At 32.6% G+C, this 23,851-nt stretch overlaps 2 protein-coding genes, 1 long non-coding RNA gene and 1 pseudogene across 3 annotated transcripts; 1 reads left to right on the top strand and 3 right to left on the bottom strand.

Annotated features, from left to right (window-relative positions):
* The first annotated feature begins 240 nt into the window (after positions 1–240).
* On the top strand, positions 241–988 carry LOC145048071 (uncharacterized). Its single transcript, XR_013682703.1, has 2 exons — positions 241–445; positions 664–988. It is a non-coding gene; the product is annotated as an uncharacterized LOC145048071 (long non-coding RNA).
* A 3,490-nt stretch (positions 989–4,478) lies between these two features.
* Positions 4,479–6,196, bottom strand: LOC144997130 (small ribosomal subunit protein eS7). The gene is made up of 6 exons (XM_078956995.1): positions 6,094–6,196; positions 5,577–5,661; positions 5,415–5,488; positions 5,207–5,330; positions 4,918–5,100; positions 4,479–4,782 (listed from the first exon to the last, which is right to left on the bottom strand). The coding sequence occupies exons 2-6, from the start codon at positions 5,649–5,651 to the stop codon at positions 4,663–4,665; spliced, it is 576 nt and encodes a 191-aa protein (XP_078813121.1). The 5' UTR covers positions 5,652–5,661; positions 6,094–6,196; the 3' UTR covers positions 4,479–4,662.
* Positions 6,197–8,251: 2,055 nt separating this feature from the next.
* Positions 8,252–11,824, bottom strand: LOC144997041 (uncharacterized). The gene is made up of 2 exons (XM_078956893.1): positions 9,178–11,824; positions 8,252–8,500 (listed from the first exon to the last, which is right to left on the bottom strand). The coding sequence occupies exon 1, from the start codon at positions 11,504–11,506 to the stop codon at positions 9,635–9,637; it is 1,872 nt and encodes a 623-aa protein (XP_078813019.1). The 5' UTR covers positions 11,507–11,824; the 3' UTR covers positions 8,252–8,500; positions 9,178–9,634.
* Positions 11,825–17,084: 5,260 nt separating this feature from the next.
* On the bottom strand, positions 17,085–19,989 carry LOC144996950 (uncharacterized; annotated as a pseudogene).
* Between the last annotated feature and the right edge of the window lie 3,862 nt (positions 19,990–23,851).

Here is a 23,851-nt window from a genome sequence, read left to right as displayed (position 1 = left end):
TTTAATCGATTCAATTGGTTTTTTTTAAACCGTTCGGTTCATTCCAGTCCAGAAATAGACACGAAACTAGGCCTAGTTGCTCACTTATTTTGTTCCTAGTTCAACTGTTTCGAATTGATTTTTAAAACATTCGTTTAAAGCCGTTGGATTGAAAAAACAAAGAATATTGATTGAATTTTCTCCATAATAAATGCTTTGATACAGTATTCCATGAGGAATTACCCGGAAGTTCATGTGGCATTGCATAAGACTTGAATATGTGTGTATATAGAATAAGACTTGAATATGTGTGTATATAGAGCCACAAAAAGATCGAGAATTAAATAAGCAGTACCGCCAAACTAGTACACTATGAAATTGTGTATGGAGTCTAGGATGTGGATTGCTCTTGCTTCTTGTATCTTATTCATCTTTAGTACTTTTTTGGGTTCTGCCCATGCTATAGGTAAACGTATATGCATTATGCTCATACAATTAATTCCGTTAATATAACTTCTTGGTATAAAATTGCAGCAAATTAAGCATCTGATTTGGTGTTAATGCTAACTCCGGTTTCCTCTGTCTTCCATATATGGCTTAATGGCATGCGTTATCATTAAAGAAAAATTCCAAGATATTATTAATTGTGTTTCCAAATTCATACCATTTTCTTTCTCCGTGCAGACGCTCAGGGTCAGGGTAGTCCTGTTCAGAATCCTGGACCCCCAGAGATTATTTCTAGGAGGTTAATTTCTGCACCTGTTTGAGAAACCTCTATTTACTCAATAATTCTAGTAGTGAAAATGATCACGAAATCAAGGGCGTCGAATAAAGATCATAATTGCATAGCTAGATTATTGTAATCTTGGATATTGTTGTATTTATGTGGACGATTATCCTGATCTATCCACATTAAAAATCTTTTTTATTGGTGTGATTTCTCATAGTTCCATGTTATTCTTTATCTCCATAGTCCATATATATAAGTATTATACAGCTTTTTAAGTTAGTAATCTTTGTATAAATACATAAGAAATACATGCTTAGCTTTGTAATACGTATTTAGTGTTGTAATATCACATGTTCAATCAATTCTGTGTAGACAAATTTGTTTATTATTGTTACAATTTATTTATTCAGATTATTGTTACAATTTATTTATTCAGATAACTATCGAGGTTCTCTAAAGTAATTTGCAACGATCGACAATAAAACACTTCAAGTAAAGAATAAGTATCTTATCATCTATTGTAGTAGACTATGCTAGTATGCTATACCTGTTATTCTTATACAATTAACTAAATCTTGTTCAAATTTATATAAGAGTAGATCTAGACCTAACGGTGTTCAAAAATTACATTTTTAAAAATTTGTTCTAACCAAATATAAAAATGATGAAAAACGTAATTAGTAATTACATACATTTAACCGGTATTTAACCAAATATAAAAATGGTGTTAATATATCATATTTTGACAATTTATTACATATGTATGTGTATGTATTATGTATGTACGTTTATATAAATATTCAGTAATTTCGTCACTTTTTTTTCCAAAAAATAAAATCATATTAATAATATATTCTAAGAAAAATCACACTTCAAATAAAATAATCTAATAGGATATTACTCATAAAAATATGTTGTTAAAGATTTTAAAATTTTACACGTTGTAATATTCTGATATAACAATATATTTTTATAAATAATATTCTATTGAAATAAAATAATTCAAAAAGCGGTGATTTTTGTTTTGATAATAAAAGGCAACAAAATTTAATGATAATTGCTTGTTTATTTTTTTATTTCTATTTCATTTTTTAGTATTCAAAATGTGTGTATGATAGCCTTATACACTAATAAAAAAAGGGAATGGAAATATGGAATAAAGTATTGACAAAATTGCAAAAATTATCCTGTGGTATGCAATTTTTTGGGTTTTTAGTTCAAACCACGACTTTTTTGAATTGGTGATCCTTTTAAGCTAGTTTTATTGTGTTTTTGATCCCTCTGAATTGTGAAATGATTGTAATATCCTTTGGTTATTTATTTTTCATTTCTTTTTGATTTCTTTCATTTTTCTTAAAATCTAAATACTTATTTATTTATTTAACTAATTAAAAAACTCTCTCTCTCTCTCTCTCTCTCTCTCTCTCTCTCTCTCTCTCTCTCTCTCTCTCTCTCTTCCATCCCACCATCTTTCATTCCCAAAGATCTGGTGATATCTTCGGCCAACCACCATTGTTCAATAGTCTTGAAGCTTTCGATCTTCTCCTTCACTTTAGTATCAACCTAGATCTTTAATAGTAAACTCTTTTTGTTCTTCAGATCTTTTTCTTCTTCCCCATCGTCAAAGCCAAAATCAATTTGTCACCGACATCGACGCCTTTTAAATTAAACAAAACATAAATCGGATCGTATACACACACGATCTTCTTATTAGGGTTACGATTGGTAATGGTGAAATTGAACTTCGAGGTGAGTGTATCCGACAAAAGTGAGGTTCAGTTGATAGAAATTGAGAAGGGAGGTTGCCTGAGATGCAACACCAGTGAAGTGATTGTTTGAAATTTCTAGCCTGAGATGCAACATCTTCAGAGTTCACATCACCATCGTCTCCACTTCCATTTGAATGCATACATTCTCCAAGATCACAGTTCCTAATATTATCTCCCAGATTTCTATTCTCCCCAACAAACCAATTAGGATTCCATCTTATTAAGGTTTACCAATTTTCAAACATGATTTAAATTATCAGATGGGATTTGGTTTTTTTGGTTTGGGTGAGAGTTTCAAATGATTTTAATCTTTCAGAAGCTTTTAGAATTGTTTTTTCTTTTCTAGAGGGGTAATCGGAATCTGATCATGTCCATGGTTGGAGGGTTTCACCAGAGGACGTCATAGGTGAAAGACAGACTTCATTTATGATGGTGGTGGCGGCTACGATGTGCAGGTAACGGAGGGTGTTGAATATGGTGGGTTAGTGGCTGGTTGGAGATGATGAACAGTGGTGGTTGGCCGAAGATATCACCGAATCTTTGGAAGGAATGACGGTAGGATGAAAGAGAGAGAGAGAGAGAGAGAGAGAGAGAGAGAGAGAGAGAGGGAGAGAGAGAGAGAGAGAGAGAGAGACTTTTATTTTTTTTAATTAGTTAAATAAATAAAGAAGTATTTAGATTTTAAGAAAAATGAAAGAAATGAAAAATAAATAACCCAAGGGTATTACAATCATTTCACTATTCAGAATGACCAAATACACAATGAAACTAGCTCAAAATGACCACTAATCCAAAAAAAATTGTGGTTTGGACTAAAACCCCAAAAAATTGCATACCACAGAGACTATTTTTGTGATTTTGTCTTAAATATTAAATGCATGTTTCGTAAGGATCGTTTGGGAGTTTCTACTTTTTACAATATGACAAAACGTTGCATTTTGAACAAAAAGTCTCATTGGTCATTACAAGTTTTAAGCATTTAATTTAAACAAACCGCTTCAAATTTAAAAGTTATCTCATATAACGTTTAACAAAACGCTACCAATTGTTAGCTACTCGTTAATCACTAGTTTTATCGAGCACGCCCTAAAGCAGTTAAAAAATCGTATATGGTTTTGTCATAATCTCAATGGAATGAAACATTTCTAACAATTCCTTCTTTTTATAAAAACCATATGTTGTTGCCATATAGGTTATAGCAATGGAATGAAACATTTCTAACAATTCCCTCTTTTTGACAAATTTTATTCGAATATACATACGTTTATGCTTTATTTTTTAGAAATTAAATATCCTTCTATATTTTATTTTTATTCAACTTCCTACCATATCAAATTGTGACATTTGTCACATGATATATTTAATAAAATTAATAATAATTTATTCAACTTGTCACCATTTGATATGATAAGAATATGAGTAGGAATAAAATATAAGAGGATGTTTAATTTCTCTTTATTTTTTTATAAAATTGAATAATATATTAGAATTACAACCATCTTTTAATTATATAAAAAAAATGTTTATATACAATTTATTAAACTAATATAATTAAAATTTGTTTATTATAAGATTATGATCATATCCAGCACACAAGTAATTTTTTTTTCAAACTTTTTTAAATTGTAATGTAATAAAAGGTTTTTTTAAATATTCTAAATATATACTTAATTAATTATAAAAAAAAATCATCATAATAAATGTTTTTATGCCATTTTATATCTTCAAACTAATTTATTAGCTAGTTTTTATCGAACATCATCATAATAAATACTCATATTATGTTATTTTATATCTCCCAACTAGTTTATTAGCTAGTTTTTATCAAACATTATTTTTTTATCAGCTAGTTTTTCAGTTAACTTTTTAACCGGCAGCTAACCATCATAAAAAACAGACACTAATAATTAAACCATTCTCTCAAATTATAACTACCCATGTAGCTATACAACTAAAATAAATATCATAAATAGCTAATAATAGCAATAAAAACACCAAGATTTGAAAAACAAATACCAGAACTACAGCTACTAACAATTTGTCCAAATGCAAGCCAGTCTCAAACTTCTTTAAAAGCAAGTAAAATGGAAAAAGCTTGTTCCTTGCTTCACATAAATAGTCAAAATTTCAACAATTTCCAGTAATGAAACTATGACATCATGATACTTAAGAAAAAAAAAAGATCTAAGCTTCTGTGATCGGGTATTCAAAGACAACATCTTTCCCAGAAAGCTTCCTGTAGACTCCAGCAAATGTCTCCAGTTTGTATTCAGTGTCATTGCGAGCCTTTGGGTCCAAATAAATCTAAACAACGCAAAAAAGATTTAATTCACTTTCAAAAACTAGGATAAAGGGATGAAGAGAATCAAGAGATCAAGATATTCTATTATGATATATGAAGGGTAAAACAGAGAAGATTATTAAAGAGTGTTTACTTACCTTGATGATTTTAGATCCATCAAGCCTGTGTCTGATGCGTTTCCCAACAATTTCAGCAGGATGTACAATATCTTCAAGCATGGCTTCATGAACAGCAGTGAGTGTACGCGAGCGAGGTCTCTGAGCAGCAGACCCTTTCTTTGGTGGCCTCACAATCCTTCTGGTGGCAATGAAAACTACATCCTACCACCACCATTAAGTCACCACATACAATTTCAGTCAGCTTAAATTGAATTTTTTTTTGTTTTTAGTTCACATATGATAGTCAACAACAACAGCACACATGTACCTTTCCACTGAACTTCTTCTCAAGTTCTCTCACAAGTTTAGGGTGAATCTTGCGGAATTGTTTGGTCAATCTATATGGCACGTGGATCACAACAGCCTTTTTGTTGTTGGCAACATCAATTTGGCTGCAAGCAGATACCAAAGAGCATATTAGATCTCAATGATGTAACAAGAAAGCCCACACTAACTTCTAAATAATATAAGATTACCTTGCTGAGTTGATGTACAGATCCTTCAAGTCACTTTTGAGCTCTTGGTGTGTGTTCTCCAAGTCAAACAACGCCTGCATTGACATGTTAACAGATCATACGTATCAAAATTGTAACAGTCAACAACAATTAAGCAATGATCTTTGATATTCAGAAGATCACCTGGGCAACACTCTGCTCAAATTCAGTAGGTTTAACATCCTTATCCTTAGAGATCTTCTTCATTGAGGTATACATCTTCAAATATCTGTTTGTCAATAGCAAGGGTTCAGAGAAAACAGTCATTAATAAGAAAACAAATTACCAGAGAAGGGAAGTTCAAAATCAAGTTCATAAATTGTGAGACAACACAGTTACACAGTTAACCACACACTAAATATTAATCAGAAGAAAATAAACGAGCACCTCCATAGACAACGTATCCCTGGTTCTTCTAGATATTTAGAAATTTACGCTTAATTCACACTAGTTGTATCCAAAAAATGAGGAAGACAGTAGATGCAATCAATGTACCTAGCTAAACTACTTATAGCACACTCAGGATAAAACAACAGTTTAGAGTGTTAACTGCATTATTCAGGTACCAAGTTTGCGATTTGAGTGATTCTTACTGATAATAAACATGAAAAAAAAAAACGCAATGAAAAAACATCACGTTATGAATTCCACCAGAGATTACCTTAACAATCTCTTCGCTGATGCTCAGCAGGATGCCGCTGCTGTTATCGTGTGGAGCAAATGTAGGTTCAAAGGGTTTTTGGATTCGAAATTCGATATGTTTTCTAATTTCTAGGGTTAAAAATCTGGGCTTGAGTTTATATGGGCTAGTTTTGAGCCCAATTTGGATAAAAAGAACAAAGAACATGATTATAATTCTAAGTGGACACAGGTTAATTTAAACTATTCGGTTAAGGATTAAGGTCAATGCGAATAATAAAGTATCTCGTTTTCATCATATGTTATTAAATATATATATTTTTTATATTAATCTTTTTAAATTCATTTTATTTGTTTAAAATTTATTTTTTTGATCGGTATTTATCTTATGATCCATGAGAACTTTTTTTATTTACTTTTTACCTTTATTGTATATTTACTAACTAGTGGGTGAGCTCGTGTGAACTATAGGTCACCGTTGTGAACTATATAGGTTACCGTTGTGGTTGTTCTTGTACGTTTATTGAACCTGATATTACTAAAATGCGTTTTGTTTTATTCACAAATGATGACGATGAGAAAACAAAGCCCAAAAGGAAAGCACAAATCAGTAGACAAAAAATGGATAAAAGGAATGTCAAAATGGTCAAAGTGACTGAAAGTGAGAAATGTTAAAACACGTGTGGTCATCTGTAATGAAAAATAAGTAGTAAGATGAAAAAAGGGACAAAAAGAAGGCTAAAATGGTCAAAGGGACTTAAAGTGGCAAATATTAAAAGACATGTGGTCAATCTTTAATTACAACATGCCATGGATTAAAATTGTCAAACTATAGAAATTATTGTAGTAAAATCTTGAAACAAACAAAATAGTAGGACTTAAAGTGGAAAAATTAAAATATATGGCCAATCTCTAATTACAACATGCCAAGGACTAAAATTGTCAAACTATACAAAGTATTGTGACAAAATTTGGAAACATACAAAATATGGACTAAAATTGTCAAACTATATAAAATTATGTGGCAAATCTTGAAACATAGAAAATATGGGAGTAAATAGCACGAAAAAGAATGATGGGTAATATGGAATAAGCAAGAACAATACTATTGCTAATTAATAGAGTATATTAATATATACTTTTAAATTATTATAAATATTTATTTCATTTTCTCGGTTCATCACCTTCTCAGTTCTCATAGCATCATTTTCTATAATTCCCAACAATAGACACGGCAACCCACACAAATCATTTTTGTTTATAATTAGATATTTAGATTTAGATTGGTTGGGTTGGAAAAAGAAGCTAGTTAGATGATGGGTAATGTTTCGTTATACTTGAAAACTTATCGGACGGAATGGATAACCTAAATATTAACAGAAGTTTAATTTCCGCCGGGTCAACCAATTAACAGACTCCACGAAATGTTGTGCGTGTATATATATATTCAAGGGTAGAAATGTTGTAGGTAAAATGGTCAACCAATTAACAGAAGTTTGATTTCCACCGGTTTGGCTTGGAAATGTAGTAATTGAAAGCATTGCATATCATGTCCGCTGATTGGTTTTTTGCTAATAGTTAGGATTTGGGTACTCTCCACAATCATGCAATGCTTTCAATTACTACATTTCCAAAATTACCTTTTTTGGTGTTGTTTCGATTTTGCTCTGTTTTTTTCACCTTCTATTTACGTGTATCTAGTATAAACTTTTACTCATTGTACTACCTGGCCTAATTTTTATTTTAATCTTCGCTGTAAAATAAATGAAAATGTACAGTTCTTTTCTATGGAGCTCTATGCATCTTTAATATGGTTCCACTAATTTTCAACATATTTAACATTTACAAATAAAGTAAAGCCCAAAACAGCCTACTTACTTGTAGACTCGTCAAAATTATCTCTTCCATCTTAAAATCTTTTGTTAATAGATCAGCAAAAAAAAAAATATAAAATAAACAATACAAATTGACTTAAATAGACTTATGAATGAGAAAAATAAAGTCAAAATAATACTTGATAGGGAAACCAGATATTATCATCCATAACTACATCCCTTCCATTACAGCATTATACTTTCAATTTTTATTTTTTCTTAGTAATGTATTGTGTTGTGAAAAATCTACCCTATTATAGGCTATTTCATCGTTTTTTTCTATATGTTCTTTTTAGGACAATGTACTTTGAAAAATCTTCCCAATTATGGCAGTGGAAGCTCCATTGTATTTGGATAACATGGCTATAACTAGGTAGATTTTTTCAACATGTATTGCTACAACATGAAGAATGAAAGTAGGATGCTATAATAAACAAAATAGATCAAAGTACATTGTTATTTAGCCCGTTTCTGTATTTAAATTCATCCATATGTTTGCATTGTAATAGCATATATATTACAATAAGCACAAACCTCACTTCATAGCAAAATAGCCTGCAGGGTGTAGAGAGCCAATATCAGTAACTTTTTATAGCTTTAAAACATACAATTAAGACCTAAATTTATAATTGCACATGTAACTACTTTTCAACTTATACAGCCCAACATTATTTGTAGTAATCCTATTTTCTTAGGTATTGCTTCAACTTAATAGGGACAAGACTTAATCCGGTAAAGCTATTTATGGGTGTTCCTTTTTGGCTCAATACAGAAAGAACAAATTAATAGAGAAGGTCAGGGAAATTATGCTTTTCATTAAGCCCTAAACTGGCCTTCATTTATTTTGTACTTTAATTTCTCCAAGTGTTATGTTGCTTTTTAACGTTATTTATCCAAAAAATTCTATACAACACTTAATAGAGAAAAGGGGCCAAAATCTTCTAGCTACCAAGTGTAGCTAAAGTACTATACCCTCGATTTCAAGGACAGCCAAACTAGTTTAGCTTTTTCATGGAACTTTTTAAGTCAGGAAACTATTTATTTTCCATTTATCTACAGAATCAAGCTTCAATTACTTTTAGTAAACATCAATGAACTTGCACCATTTTATCGATTTAGCCACCAAACTATGATTCTATATAAAATAAAAAAAAAAAAAACAGTTCAGAGGCTAAATTGAAATATGAAATGTCTGAAATGTAAGAGCATGGAGTGTAGTTTAAATTTTTTACCTCATGGGTGTAATTTGGATGCATAAAAACAAGAAATGCAGATTCAGACCGGATCATCAGATCCAATTTGGTTCTTTGGTTGGTTCCTTTTCCACCAAATTTGGCTCTCCACATATCTTTTCTTTTTAGTCAGAATCATCATATGCCTTGAGCTTTACACACTCTGCACTGTGTTTTCAGTCATTTCCTGTAAGTGGCTCCATGCAAAATCAACTACAAACTCCTTCCACTATTTTAGACACCTCCATTATACAAGAAGTGGAGAAGCAGATGGAGAGGTGAGAGATGTTTACTTGTGGCAATCTAGGGTTAAAAGGGTATTTGAGTAGTTTTAACAGGATAGAATGTCAGAAGACATCAATGAAAGAACTTTGTTTGTGAAATCTAACAGAATTCAATTCCTTACTCATTTGCAACAAAAGGGAATCTGGCCAGAACTTATAACCTTTTCGTGTGCTTAGCTGAAAGACTTCTTAATTACTTGTTTTGATGCCTTATCCAACTCTTCTGTGTGCAATAACTTCACTAGGTCATTTAATGTGCCTGAATTTGCAGAGAAACCAGCATCAAGCATGCTTTCAAGACATAAAAGTGCCCTTTTTGTCTCGCGATATTGAAGAAATCCCTGAACGACTAAATTATAAGTAACACCATCCATCATGCAACCTTCAACCTCCATTTTTTTAAGCAGATCATTCACGCCCTTAAGATAACCAGTCTTAAAAAATCCACCCATCAAGACATTATAAGTATGACAATTTGGTTGCAAACCACTTGCAGCAAGTCTAAGAAAAACCTGATAGCCACCATCGACTTTCCCAGCCCTACACATACCATCAATGAGGCTAGTGCAAACAACAATGTCAGGTTTAATGCCAATACCTTCCATAGTTTTAAATAACTTAAGGGCCTCATCCATTTTCTCATTTTTTAAATAAGAATCTATCAAAGTAGAGTAAGTAAATATATTTGGATAAATACCCTGATTCAGAATATATTTAAGAGGCACTAATGCCTCTTTGAGTCTTCCCACGTGACAAAGACCATTTATAAGAGAGGTGTAGGTCACTATATTAGGAACAATTCCCTTTCCATGCATTTCACTAATAAGGTCTTTGGCTTTTTCTATGCATGCCATCTTTTTACTATTGCAGTACCCTTCAATCAAGACACTATAGCTATATACACATGGCGCATACCCTTCTCCAATCATAAACTCAAAGATCTTTCTAGCAACATCCATTTTTCCAAGCAAACAATATCCATGAATTAGTGTAGTGAAGGTGAAAGCACTAGGCACACACCCTTGTGTAATCATAATCTTGAATATCATTCTAACATCATTTCTTTTACCAGGCAAACAGTAGCCATGCATTAGTGAAGTGTATGTATAAGTATCAGGCTTCATTCCTCTTTCCAACATTGATTTAATCATTATATGTGCTCCTTCAATCTCGCCTTTTTTACATAGATAATCAACTAGAATGCTACATGTGACTACATCGTATGAAATGCCTTGAGTTTCCATTTCAATCAATAATCCATCTGCATCTTCCCATTGACCTGAATTACGAACACCTTGAATCAAAGTATTGAATGTTACAACATCTGGCAAAATACCTTTGTTGATCATTTCTATATAAATCTCACAAGCTTGAGTAACATGGCCATCTTTGCAAAGACCATTGATGAGTATATTATACTCAGTTGTGCTTGGTTGACAGCCCATAGTTTTGTCTGCATCTTGGAAAAAAAGAAGAGCAGCTTGTGAGTCGCCTCTTTTGCAAAACCCATTTACTATGGTACCAATGGTTACAACAGTTGGTTGTAATCCATCATTCATAATGCCATGAGCAAGCTTTTCTGCCTCACAAATGTTACCATAATCACAAAGCCCCCTTACTAGAGTATTAATTATAGCACAATCGGGCTTATAACCAAGCTTAAACATTTTTCCATACACTGAGAAACCGAAATCCACCCTACCTATATGGCAAAAACAGTTTATGGCAATGCTAAACGTATATAAATTAGGTTTAACAAAAGAGTTGTAGCCTAATAAGTCATGGCCCAGAATGAGAGAGATGGCAGTAGGGTATTGCTTCATTTTAGCAATTTTAATCAAGATATGATTGAATTGACGAACAGGAGGTACAGGTATGGTCTCAATCATTCGATTAAAAGAAAGCAACGAACCTGTTAGCTCATAGGTCATTTGTGGGGAAGAAAAACGAATTTGAGAATGATAAGTAGCAGTAATCGTATTATAAGAAAGAATGTTGGAACGCACCATAGCATTTTGAGGAAGAAGAAACGCAGGCTTCCACATGATTAACTAAAACCCTAATTTCCATTAACATCCTTAAACCTCAAATCTATAAAACTAGAAGAGTCGAAAGCATAAAATCAAAAAGGATGATTATTGACTTCCAAAGTTGAATTTAATCAAATCTTGATGTGATTATTTGAAGATTAGCTATGAGAAACCCTGCCCAACCATCATCCCCTGCAGCATTTCAATGGCTGCGCCTGTACCTAATACAACCGTCGTAAATGTGTATTTATATCTTCTGAAAATAATGCGACTAATTTGGGCAAGTCCAAAAGGCCGCCCTCTCTAATTTAAAACCAGGTTCCGTGTCTTTGCCTTTTTGGATTGGCTTCACCTCGCCGTAAGTTCATACCATTAGGTTTATACGTGTGTTACCTTACATTTTAAGTCAATCTCCTTTTTTTAATTTTAGGGGTGGAATTATAGGTATCAAAGTTTTTTTTTTTTTAACCGTATAACATACCAACTATAATTAACAAAAGAATTTAACTATCAATGGCAATATCATACCAACTATAATCGATAGAAGAATTTAAATACCAATAGCAATATCGTACCGATTATGTTTTGTACAGTGTTGTAAAAATCGGTCTAGACGGCCGATTAATCGGGGATTAATCGCTAGGCGGTCTACAACCGAATAGGAATAAGGCTAATCGGTCGGCTTAATCGGTTTTAGTCAAAGGGGGTCAAAGTCGGAACTAGACAATTCTAATCGGTCCTAGGCGGCCTAATCGGCCAAAATTTCAAAATTTCAAATTTTTAAATATTAAACCAAAATTTTCAAAATTCCAAAAGTTGATAGTATTTCAATGTTCAACTAATATATAAAAAAAAAATTTAAAAATTAAAATTTAAAGTTTTTCTCCAAAATTTTCAAAATTTCTATGTTTTCAAATGTACAAATACCCAAATTTATTTTTCTTAAGATATATTAAAATTTGAATAAGTTTTTTTATTAATTTGATGATAAATTGTTGTGCTTGTTAAACTTATTATTAAACTTTTATGCTTATTTATTTATATTCTTACGATTAAAGTTATATTTATAAATTTTTGAATAATTTTCATAATAATTAATGGTCCCCGATTAATCCTCTGATTAATCCCCGCCTAGCCGATTAATCCTTAGACCCCAGTCCACCGACTAGCTAACGTCTAACGTTTTCTGCAACCTTGGTTTTGTACCAACTAAATTGACAACCAAAAAATGTAGTTGGTATATATTGGTATTGATATATACCAAAGTTTTTAACTAATAAATATTTTTGAAGAGTTTGACACTTGATAAGCTAAACATGAATGTGAAATGAAGTTGTCTACTTGTGGTTGTCGCTTGTTTTAGTATTCTTTTTTACTCTTTTAGAGTTATGTGCTAGTAATTCTTTTGGTATCGCCAATCACGTGCTAGTCAAAATATAATAAGTAGAAAAAGAGTTTTCATTCATGTACTTGTGTTTTTTACTTCAAAGATTTGTTTGTGATATTTGATTGGTACAATGCAACTGTGGTATTCAAAATTTTATATCGTTATCATACAAATACTACTTAATTGACATGGTATTATCGATCAAACATATTGGCTACCAAACAATTTGGCTACTGTTTTTATTGGTTCGGTTGGTAACATGTTGGTGGTTCTTTGTGGTACGTATTTGTTAGCCCCAGTTTTTTGTTGGTATATGTGTATTTACACAATGAATTATTAGTTTTAGTGTTATGAGAGTTTAGCGGTTGAGGAGCGAAATCTCACACGGGAGGTCCACGATTCAACCCAAAATATTTATGACACACCCAAAATATGTTTATTGTTCTGTGATTCTTATATGGGCTCTGGGATAGGTTAACATGAGCGACTTAAATAGTGTGGTTTACTATTTTTTATATAGATTATGGTTCATATTAAATGTAACATCTGAATCTCAAGGTACTTTACATTTTGCAAATTTTGCCTTTTATTGGATCGTCACGATGTGGTGAGGAGGCATTACGACGTGGCAAGTCAAGGTTAACCCGTGTAGTTCATTTAAGCCGCTACGGTGTGGCAGTATATGATACGACATGGCAGCTGGAAAAAGAGAAAACCCTGTTTTCTAGGTTTTGCTTCGTATTTAAAGGAATGAGGAAGCTATGGTTTGCTCACCCTCAGTCTCCATCAGCCCTGTGAAACCCTAAATCTCTCTCTCTCTCTCTGTCTCTCTCTCTCTCTCACACACACACACATATTTTGTGCCTTTATGGTGTTCTTAAAGCCTTGGAAGGAAGAAAGAAGAAGAAGTGAGCCAAGATTCATCAAGCTAGTCCTCATCCCTTGTGTTAGCAATCTTCTGGACCCTTGTAAGTGTCCAAGACTTGTTTTTTTATCAAATAGATTTCTAGATCTTATGTTTTCTCCCTTTATCTTCATGTTTTGTGAGTTGGAATGATGAGATCTCATAAATCTTACAACTTTATGAATCTATGGGAATTTGGGTATTATTTTTGGTTTGGATCTAGGTTTTTGATGGGTTTTAAGCTATGCATGAGATTTCCATAGAAAACCCTCTTTCTGGCTTATTATAGCTTTAAGACATGCATTGGACATGCATGTCTATAAAACACCAACTTTTATGTTAGATTAGATATTAGAATTTGTTATGGAGTAAATAAGCTATGGACTTTTTGGGATAAGTGGTTAATGGGGAAAGTAATGTCATATTTAGCCCCTTTGAATCTAGAGTTTGGGGATTTCGCCTTGTGGATGGTCTTATCGGGTAAAGTTGAAAAGGTTATCCTTCTAGACCTTGTTTCAGATCAGATTTGGAATTTGGAGCCTTTGGGATTGAAGAAAACAGTTTAATCTATTAAGCGACTGAAAACCAATGGCCACGATGTGGCGATTGGGAAAATCATGTTTGGCTGTTACCGGAGGGTCACGGCGTGACCATAGGTGGCCACGACGTGGCAGTTGACCAAAAGTCAACTTTTAACCGTTGACTTTAACCTTTGACTTGAGTGGACTTTTGGTCAAGCACCTATTTTGGAGGAATAACTCAAGGCTTATTTGGTTTGACTAATTAGGCGGTGCGTAGCAGCGATACTATGTCGGTGAGAGCTGTAGCAATTGAGCATTTTTTATGAGTTGAGTCTTCTCATCATACTAATAAGTCGAAGGCACTAATACTGACTAACCGATTCGTATGTGTAGGATATAGATGACTATGTGACTATTACTATTATGATTGTATGATATATGCATGGAGTCGGTCTGGGCTCAGAGTCATTATGGACTCGGGGTTGATACGGACTCGACACAACTACTTCTTTTTACATGGGGTTGATATGGAACCGACACAGTCATGTGTTGTTATATTTATATGTATGTTATATGTGGTATTTTGTGGAAGCTTACTAAGCTTTATGCTTATAGTTATGTTTATGGTTTTCAGATACTTCCGGTACGAAAGGGAAGGCCCGACGTGATGGCACAACATTCTCCCCCCTCATGTTTCCATGATTATGATTTCTTTTACTCTGATATTTTGGATAGTTTGTATATTGGATGTTTTCGAGACATGATGTATGAGATTGATGAATTTGAAAATTTTATCATTGTTTTTTTTTATGTTACATTAAAAAGATTTTATATTATCAAATTAGTTATGATAATGTCATGCAAAATTGAAAAATAAAAGAATGTCACCCGGACACTTAATTGAGTTTCTATATAGTTCACAATTTACATTACTTAATTATCTTTATCTTTTATAAATTTCTTTGTTACCTTATATTTTTTTTATGAACAAGTAATTTATGTCCATGTATGATGATATTGTATTTTTTTATACTATGTTACGTTTGTTGCCAATCAAAGTCGAAATTTGGTTCTAAATTCGTCTATTGTCATTGACCATTCATAATGAATCCAAAAAACTGAATTATATTTATTTTTGTGTCAAAATATGAATCGGTGTAATGTTTTAATAATATAAATACAAAACACCAAATCTGAATGGAAAAAAATGTTGTTTATGAATTGCCAAAATGCAACAACTTTAGTCCACATCACATGAGGTATTTTGGTATTTTCCACTTCTCCATTAATTAGATATCCTCTTGCCGCCATTTTGTCTAACACCCAAAAGAAAAAGGGTTTCAAATTTCATCCTGAAGGTTTATAAATAAGCCATTAATGAGAAGATCTCATTCAAAGTCCATCATAATTTGTGATTTAATATTTTTGAGTTCTTGATGAATGATTTGGATCTCATTGCGGAAAAGCTAGGTCAAAATGGTAGTATACCTCATCCTTCTCATTTATTAAAACTTGAAAAAGAGTTAAAAAAAAAATGGACTTTGGCCTAATGGCATTAGATAGTAGGGTCATATTGTCAATATTGTTGACAATAAATTGAAATCATTTTTGCTAAATGTTTAATATGATACATGTCATTTTTGAATTATTTTTTCTATTTGTCATTTTCTTGTATTTTTCATCTAACAAAACTGCAAAAATGGTCCTTATGGTATGCTTTTTTTCCTGATGTTTGGTCCAAACATCGACTTTTTTGGTTTAATGATCTTTTTGAGGTAGTTTGTTTGTGGAATTAGTCCTTCTTAAACTTGAAAAGACCAATCTACCATTTTAATTTGTTTTTCTATTTTCTTAAATATTTTTCCCTTTTATTTAAAATTTTAAAAATAAAAACAAATAAAGAAAGAGCCCATACCACATACACCATTTTTGCAGTTTTATCTTTTCATTTTCTAAAATTTAAAATCCATATTTTAATGATGGTTTATCTATGTAAGGTAGATCATTCTATTAAATTTCAAAATAAAGGTTCTATAACCTTTTCTTTCCTTAATGTTTTCAAATCTCCTAGAATATATTAAATTCTTACTCTATTCATTATATTATTTGTATTTATGTCAAACTATTACTTTAAAAATACATAATGCTTACAACTTTATATTAAAATTTTAATTTTTAATATACTCATGTAATACATAGGTCTCACACCAGTCAAGTCAAATAGCATTAAAATAGTAGAAGGTGATTGGCAATTTTGTAGAAGGCAATTGACAAATAAAAAGGTAATACAAAATAGTGTACAACAGGTCTTCCAAGTATCAGATAGTTGGTTGGTGGTTTGATTTCAGTGGCTAATGTGATTGCACCTAGTGTCTCCATAATACCTGAACAGCAATCAGAGGTGCACTTCCTGTAAAAGATGACTAATCAAGAAATGAAGGAATGGAAATAATTGGAAAATTATAGCATCTAACTTTCATTTCTAATTTTATTTTAATTTTTTCTTTCTTTTCATGTTTAAGCATTGTACTTTGAAAGTATGATGTTATATCAGACAAACAAATGGAAGTACTTAGCTATATCTTGCATTTAGCCCCTGATTGGGATAAATGAATGTACTTTCTTTTATTTGTCTAATTATGGCATCTAACTTTCACTTTTAAATATTAACTTTTTTTATTTAATTGTTGTACTTTGAACGTACAATGGTTTAATAAGAAAAAACATTAACATAAAATTAAAAAAAAAAAAAAAATTAAGAATTAGAAATGAAAGTAATCAAAGCATGATGCTGTTTTCTTTGCTTTGTAAACTTATAGATTTCTCTGTATACTATTTATGTTGTTAGAATTTCTGATTGAGGTAACATTTCACTACATTGAAATACCCGACCAAAATGACATTTCCCTAAAAATAGATCATCTTTAAATTCCTATTTGATTTAAATACTTTTTGTTTCTTTTAAACACATATATATACAATGAAAACTTTATTATTTCAAAATATATAATAAGGGTATTCTGGTCCCTTAATAAAAAAAGTACAAATGAAATTCAATTCTTTCCACCCTCCCAGTATGAAATCCTCAAAAACGGAGTTTGATATATTGTAGCGGAATTGAATTCCATCCATTTAGCAATCACATAAATAGCGGAAGGGAATCTCGAATTCCAATTCCACCAGATTATCGCATTGTCAACTTGCCTTCTGCCTGCCTGGCTGTCCTCACAGGAAATACCATAGACACGTATTGTCAACTGGCTTGTGTTTTACACCCTCTATGCCTGTGCTTTCAGTCATTTCCTTTATTGGAATTGGAATCTAAGAGGGCGTTTGGTTAGCAAAATGTTTTGGAAGGAATTGGAATCGGTCAAAGGAATTAGAATTTGAAGGATTTGGATTCCATTCAGCCACATGTTTGAAGGATTAGCAGACCTTGTAGGGTTAAAAGGGTATTGAGTACTTTGTGCAGGGAGGAAAAATGCTGCAGGTTGAATTCCATGGGTTTTAAGATGGAATGTGAAAACACATTGGTCAAAGAACCCTTTGTGATTTCTTACATAATTTAATTCCATACTTTTTTGCAACAAAACACAGACTGGAACGGAATTGAATTCCCCTTCTATCCAAAATCCCACAACATCTAACCTTTTTTTTCTGTTGACTAAAAAACTTCTTAAGCAATTCCTTCGATGCCCTATTCAAATGTTTTGTTGTCAACAAGTACACTAGTTTAGTTGTTGTACTTGCATTTGCAGAGAAACCAACATCAAGCATGCTTTCAAGATATAAAAGTGCCCTTTTTGTCTCATTATGTCGAAGAAATCCCTGAATAACTAAATTATAAGTAACACCATCCATCATGCAACCTTCAACCTCCATTTCTTGAATCAGATCATTCACATCTTTAAGATAACCATGCTTAAAAAATCCACCCATCAAGACATTATAAGTATGACAATTAGGTTGCAAATCTCTACTAGGGAGTCCACGAAAAATTTCATAGGCATCCTTGACTTCCCCAGCTTTGCACATACCATCAATACGGCTAGTGTAAACAACAATGTCAGGTTTAATGCCATTATCTTCCATAGTTCTAAATAAGAAGCCGAAATGCCTCTTTGGGTCTTCCCACATGACATAAACCATTTATAAGAGAGGTGCAGGTGACTACATTAGGAACAATTCCATTTCCATACATTTCACTAAAGAGATCACATGCTTTTTCAATCTTTTCTTTCTTTTTGCTCTTGTAGTATCCTTCAATCAAGATGCTATAGCTAACAACACAAGGTGCATACCCTTCTTGAATCATAACCTCAAAGATCTCTCTAGCTTCATCCACTTTTCCAACCAAACAATATCCATTGATTAGTGTAGTGTAAGTGAAAGCATTAGGCACACATCCTTGTGAATCATAAAAGTGAAGATCTTTCTAGCATAATTTACTTTACGAAGTAAACAGTAGCCATGTATTACTGAAGTATACATATAAGTTTCAGGCTTCATTCCACTTTCCAACATCAATTTAATAATTTTATGTGCTTCTTCAGTCCAACCTTGTTTAAACCAATAATGAACTAAAATGCTAAACGTGACTATATCATATGAAATTCCTTTAGCTTTCATTTCAGTAGATAATCCATTCACCTTTTCCCATAAACCCAAATTACAGTAACCTTGAATCAAACTATCGAATGTTATAACATCAGGAAGAATACCTTTCTTTTCCATTTCGAAATAGATTTCTAGAGCTTCAGTAAGATGTCTATCTTTGCAAAGGCCATTGATGATTGTATTATACTCAGTTGTGCCTAGATGAAAGCCCTTAGTTTCCTCCACAAGCTGAAGAAAACGATGAGCAGCTTGTGGGCCATCTTTTTTGCAAATGCCGTTTATTATTGTACCAAAAGTAACTAACTACTGTTGGTTGTAATCCATTATTCGTATTCATTTCAGAAAACTTTAGCGCCTCACAAATGTTACCATTATCACAAAGCCCCCTTATCAGAGTATGAATGATAGCAGAATCGGGCTTGTAACCGAGCTTAACCACTCTTCCATACACTGAGAAACCTAAATCCACTCTACCTGTATGGCAGAAGCAGTTCATGGCAATGCTAAATGTATATAAATTAGGTTTAACAGAAGAGTTGAAGCCTAACAGGTCATGGTCCAGAATGAGAGAGATGGCAGTAGGGTATTGCTTCATTTTAGCAATTTTAATCAAGATATGATTGAATTGACGAACAGGAGGTACAGGTATGGTCTCAATCATTCGATTAAAAGAAAGCACCGAACCTGTTAGCTCATGGTTCATTTGCGGGGATGAAAAACGAGTTTGAGAATGAAAAGTAGACGTGATCATATTATAAAAAAGAATGTTGAAACGCAGCGTAGCATTTTGAGGAAGAAGAAACGCAGACTTCCACATACAAAACTAAAACCCTAATTTTCATTAACATCCTTAAACCACAAATCAATAAAATTAAAAGGAGTAGAATGCATAAAGCCAAAAGGGATGATTGTTGGTTGTCTTCCAAAATCCAATTTAATCAAGTCTTTCATTCCATGCGATGAATTGAAGGTTAGCTAGGAGAAACCCTTCGTCATCACCCACCTGCAGTATTTCATGGCTGCGTCTGTGGCTTAATAAAACCGTCGTATAATGTTTATGCATCTTTTGAGGCCGCCCTCTCTAATTTAAAACCGGGTTGCCTCCTTGGTTCGGTTTTTGCCTTCAATTGCATTTACCTTTTATAAATTCTTTTGTTTCCTTCTTAATTCTTATAATAATAATAATAATAATAATAATAATTTATGATCATTTTTAATCACATTATATTTTAAATTTTGTTTAATTTTATTTTGTATTGTTTAATTTTATTTTGTATTAAGTTAATTAAACATGTGTCTCATTGAAATTTGGTTCTACATCTACGTATGATCATTGATCATTTATGATGAATCTTTGAATAGTATATCATATTTATTCTTGAATCAAATCCTGATAATCAATGTAATGTTTTGATGTTATAAATAGAAATCACACCAAATTTGAAAAAATGTTTACCAATTGTCAAATACATAAGAGAAAATTACAAGAATCGCTCATGTGGTTTTTAAAATTTGTTTAGGCTTTATTTGTTGCATTTCTACAACACTTCAAATCTTCCTAACATCTTTCCTTCTTGCCCTAAATATCATTAGCCCCTATGTGTTTATATCCCTCACGACTGTCATGTATCTTTCACATGATGTTATTTTGGTCTTTTCCACTCATCCATTACTAGATGTTCTTTTATTGTTGGGGTGTTAGACCATAAAATTGTGTTGTGTTTTTATTTGTACGACACAAGAAGAAATTTTTTTTATGTAACACACTATGACATATAGGAAAAGGCTAGGAATAGAATTAGATGAAATGGAAGGTGTGCAAAGAGGCATACAGTGTTACTTTTAAATAACAAGAAAACGACTTAGTTAAAACACGGTAAAAAATAATATAAAATAACCATTAATTTATTAAATTCATACTTAAACATACAAAACATGACAAAATGAGTTGCAACTATTGTGGTCTTTTCCTAATTTTGTTCCGCATTTGTATAGTGTCGTGGATTGACAGTTCGGCTTACTTATTGTCATTTAGTCTAACACATCAAAAGAAGGAGTTGCAAGTATCATCCCCAAGGTTTGTAGAGATGTCATTAAAGTGATTCTTACACTCGACTGTTATTTGTGTGATCATAAGCTCCCATGAATGTCAAAAGCTTTGATTTTGTCATTAGTATTGTTAACAATGTGGAAAATAGTATTATTAACAATGTGAAAAATTAAAGCTTTTGAGTGAGGTAAACCTACAAAACTTGTTGATATCATGGTAAAGATGATTTTATGACAACATAAAGGGAACTAGCTTTGACAAATCAATTAGACAATAAAACCAAAAACAAGGAGGCATGGATATATCGGTGACCCAGGTGATATGAAAAACTAAAATCAAGGATCGTCTGCCCGATTTAAAAAATTTAAACCACGAAACATACCTTATATAGAGGGTGATAGGAAAAAGGTCATTGATCCCGATCAAATCAAAATAATATAACTATATTTATATTTATGATCCTTTAAGTTACCCAAAATTTTACTATAAATTGACTAAACTTTAGTTTTTCTATTGAGTACAGTATATCCATTGGATCCTATTACAATCAATCAAAATAATATAATTATATTTACATTTATGGTCCTTTAATTTACCCCAGATATACTATAAATGGCATGAACTTCATTTCTTTATTGAGTGGAGTGTATTCATTAAATCTCACTTCAATCGACTCCTAGTAATCAAAAAAATTTCCATTCTACATAAATAACAATTCCCAAAATACCCTTGGTCAAAGGTCAAAAGTCAAGTCAACACCCAGTCGAGTCAACTCATCCAAGCTAACTCAACTGAGTCGACTCAACCAAGTATGTTAACGTACTCCTCTGTACGTGGGGCGTACTTGCTGGTTAACCAGGCGATGGGGCTCTGACTGCGTACATGCAATGTACCACCTAGTACGCCTAACGTACGCACCTGGTCAACTCTTTTCTCACTAAGAGCTTATTACAGCAAGTCATTTCATCCAAAGTTAGATCCAAACCCCAAATAATGTTCTTGACTATAAAGTTTCCAACTTTAAGGTCTTGCATGGCCAAAAAGTGCTTAATACTAAAAATCTCATCTATTTAACCCATTAAGACCTTATAGCACTTGCATGGAAAGGAATAAGTGATCAAGTCCACATTTTTATGCTTCTAAACACCACAAAACGACTGAAAGGACGAATTAAATGGATTGGAGTAGCTTATACTCAAAAATACCCAAATAATGGGACCAAAAGGACACAAACTCCATTCCTAACCTAGATCTATGCATAGAATCATCAAGTTCATAACTTTATACCTCAAAATGGATCTTAAAGGTGAGATGTTCCTATATCTAGAAGGTCTTGATCTTCCAAGAGGATGCTATTTTCTTTACCTTGCTTCAAAGGCTCCTCAAATACACACTTTTGAGCTCAAAGGATCACACACAATGGATTAGGTTGCAAAGGACGAAATGAAGGTTGGAGGCCAGAAAGGAATGAGAAATGAGGAGTTAATGATGCTTAAATATGGACCAAACCCTAAAAATCAGTGTTTGAGGATTCTTCACGTACACACTACGTACTGGGTGTACACTCAATGTACTCAACCCTGTGCATGTATGCTCAACCTACACAATATACGCCCAACGTACTAAGCCTCAATTCGAATTTACAAAAATACCACTATGGGCCACTTTGCTAACTTTATCATACACAAGGGCTAAATATTATAAGTCTTGATAATAAAGGGATAATTTGAAAATACCTCAACATCGGGATGTTACAAACAACAAGTTGTTGTATCAGGTCCGTATCAACCCTGAGTTCATAATGACTCTGAGCCCAGATTGGATCCATGCATGTATCACCCAATTATATCAGTAATAATTAAACTATTCACATACATCCTACACATACGAAGGGTCGGCATTGTCTTCAACCCACTAGTGTGGCGAGAAGACTCGCCTCACAGAAAATGCTCAACTGCTATAGCTCTCACTAATATAGTACCATTGCTACGCATCACCTAATCAGTCAAACCAAATAAACATTGAGTTCTTCTTCCAAAATAGTTGCTTGACCAAAAGTCAACTCAAGTCAAGGGTCAACGTTAACCTTAGTCAATTGTCACGTTGTGGCCTTCCAATAGCAGTCAGTTGCAATTTTTCCCACCGCAACGTTGTGCGACCTGAACCACGTCGTGGGAACTGGGTTTTCAGCAACTTAATAGATTCAGTTGTTTTCTTCGATCCCAAAGGCTCTAGATTTCAGATCTAATATGAAACAAGGTTTAAAAGGATAAAGTTTCCAACTTTACCCGATAAGACCATCCACAAGGTCAAAATCTCAAACCCCATATTCAAAGGAGCTAAATATGGCATGACTTTCCCCATTAATCACTTATTCCAAAAAGTTCATAGCTCATTTACTCCAGAACAAATTCTAACACCTAATCTAATATGAAAGTTGGTGCTTTATAGACATTCTTGTCCAATACATGTCTTAAAGCCACAATGAGCCAAAAGAGGGTTTTTCTATGGAAATCTTATGCATGGCTCAAAACCCACCAAGAAACCAGAATTAACCAATAATCATACCAAAAGTACCCTAGATTCATAATTTTGCAAGCTTTATCAGATCCCATCATTCCAACTCACAAAACATGAAGATTAAAAGACAAAACATAAGATCTAGCAACCTATTTTGATAAAAATCGAGTCTTGGACACTTACAAAAGTCCATAGATTTCTCATACCAAGGATGAGGACTAGCTTGTTGAGTCTCAGCTCACTTCTTCTTCTTTCTTCCTTCCAAGGCTTCAAGAGCACCAACAAAGGCTCAAAATGTGAGAGAGAAAGATATATATATATATATATATATATATATATATATATATATATATATATATAT

The sequence above is a fragment of the Lactuca saligna genome, chromosome 1 (genome assembly GCF_052625555.1).
Source record: "Lactuca saligna cultivar CGN05327 chromosome 1, ASM5262555v1, whole genome shotgun sequence".
In the NCBI taxonomy this organism is placed as follows: Eukaryota; Viridiplantae; Streptophyta; class Magnoliopsida; order Asterales; family Asteraceae; genus Lactuca; species Lactuca saligna.
This window is presented reverse-complemented; position numbering and strand designations above follow the sequence as displayed.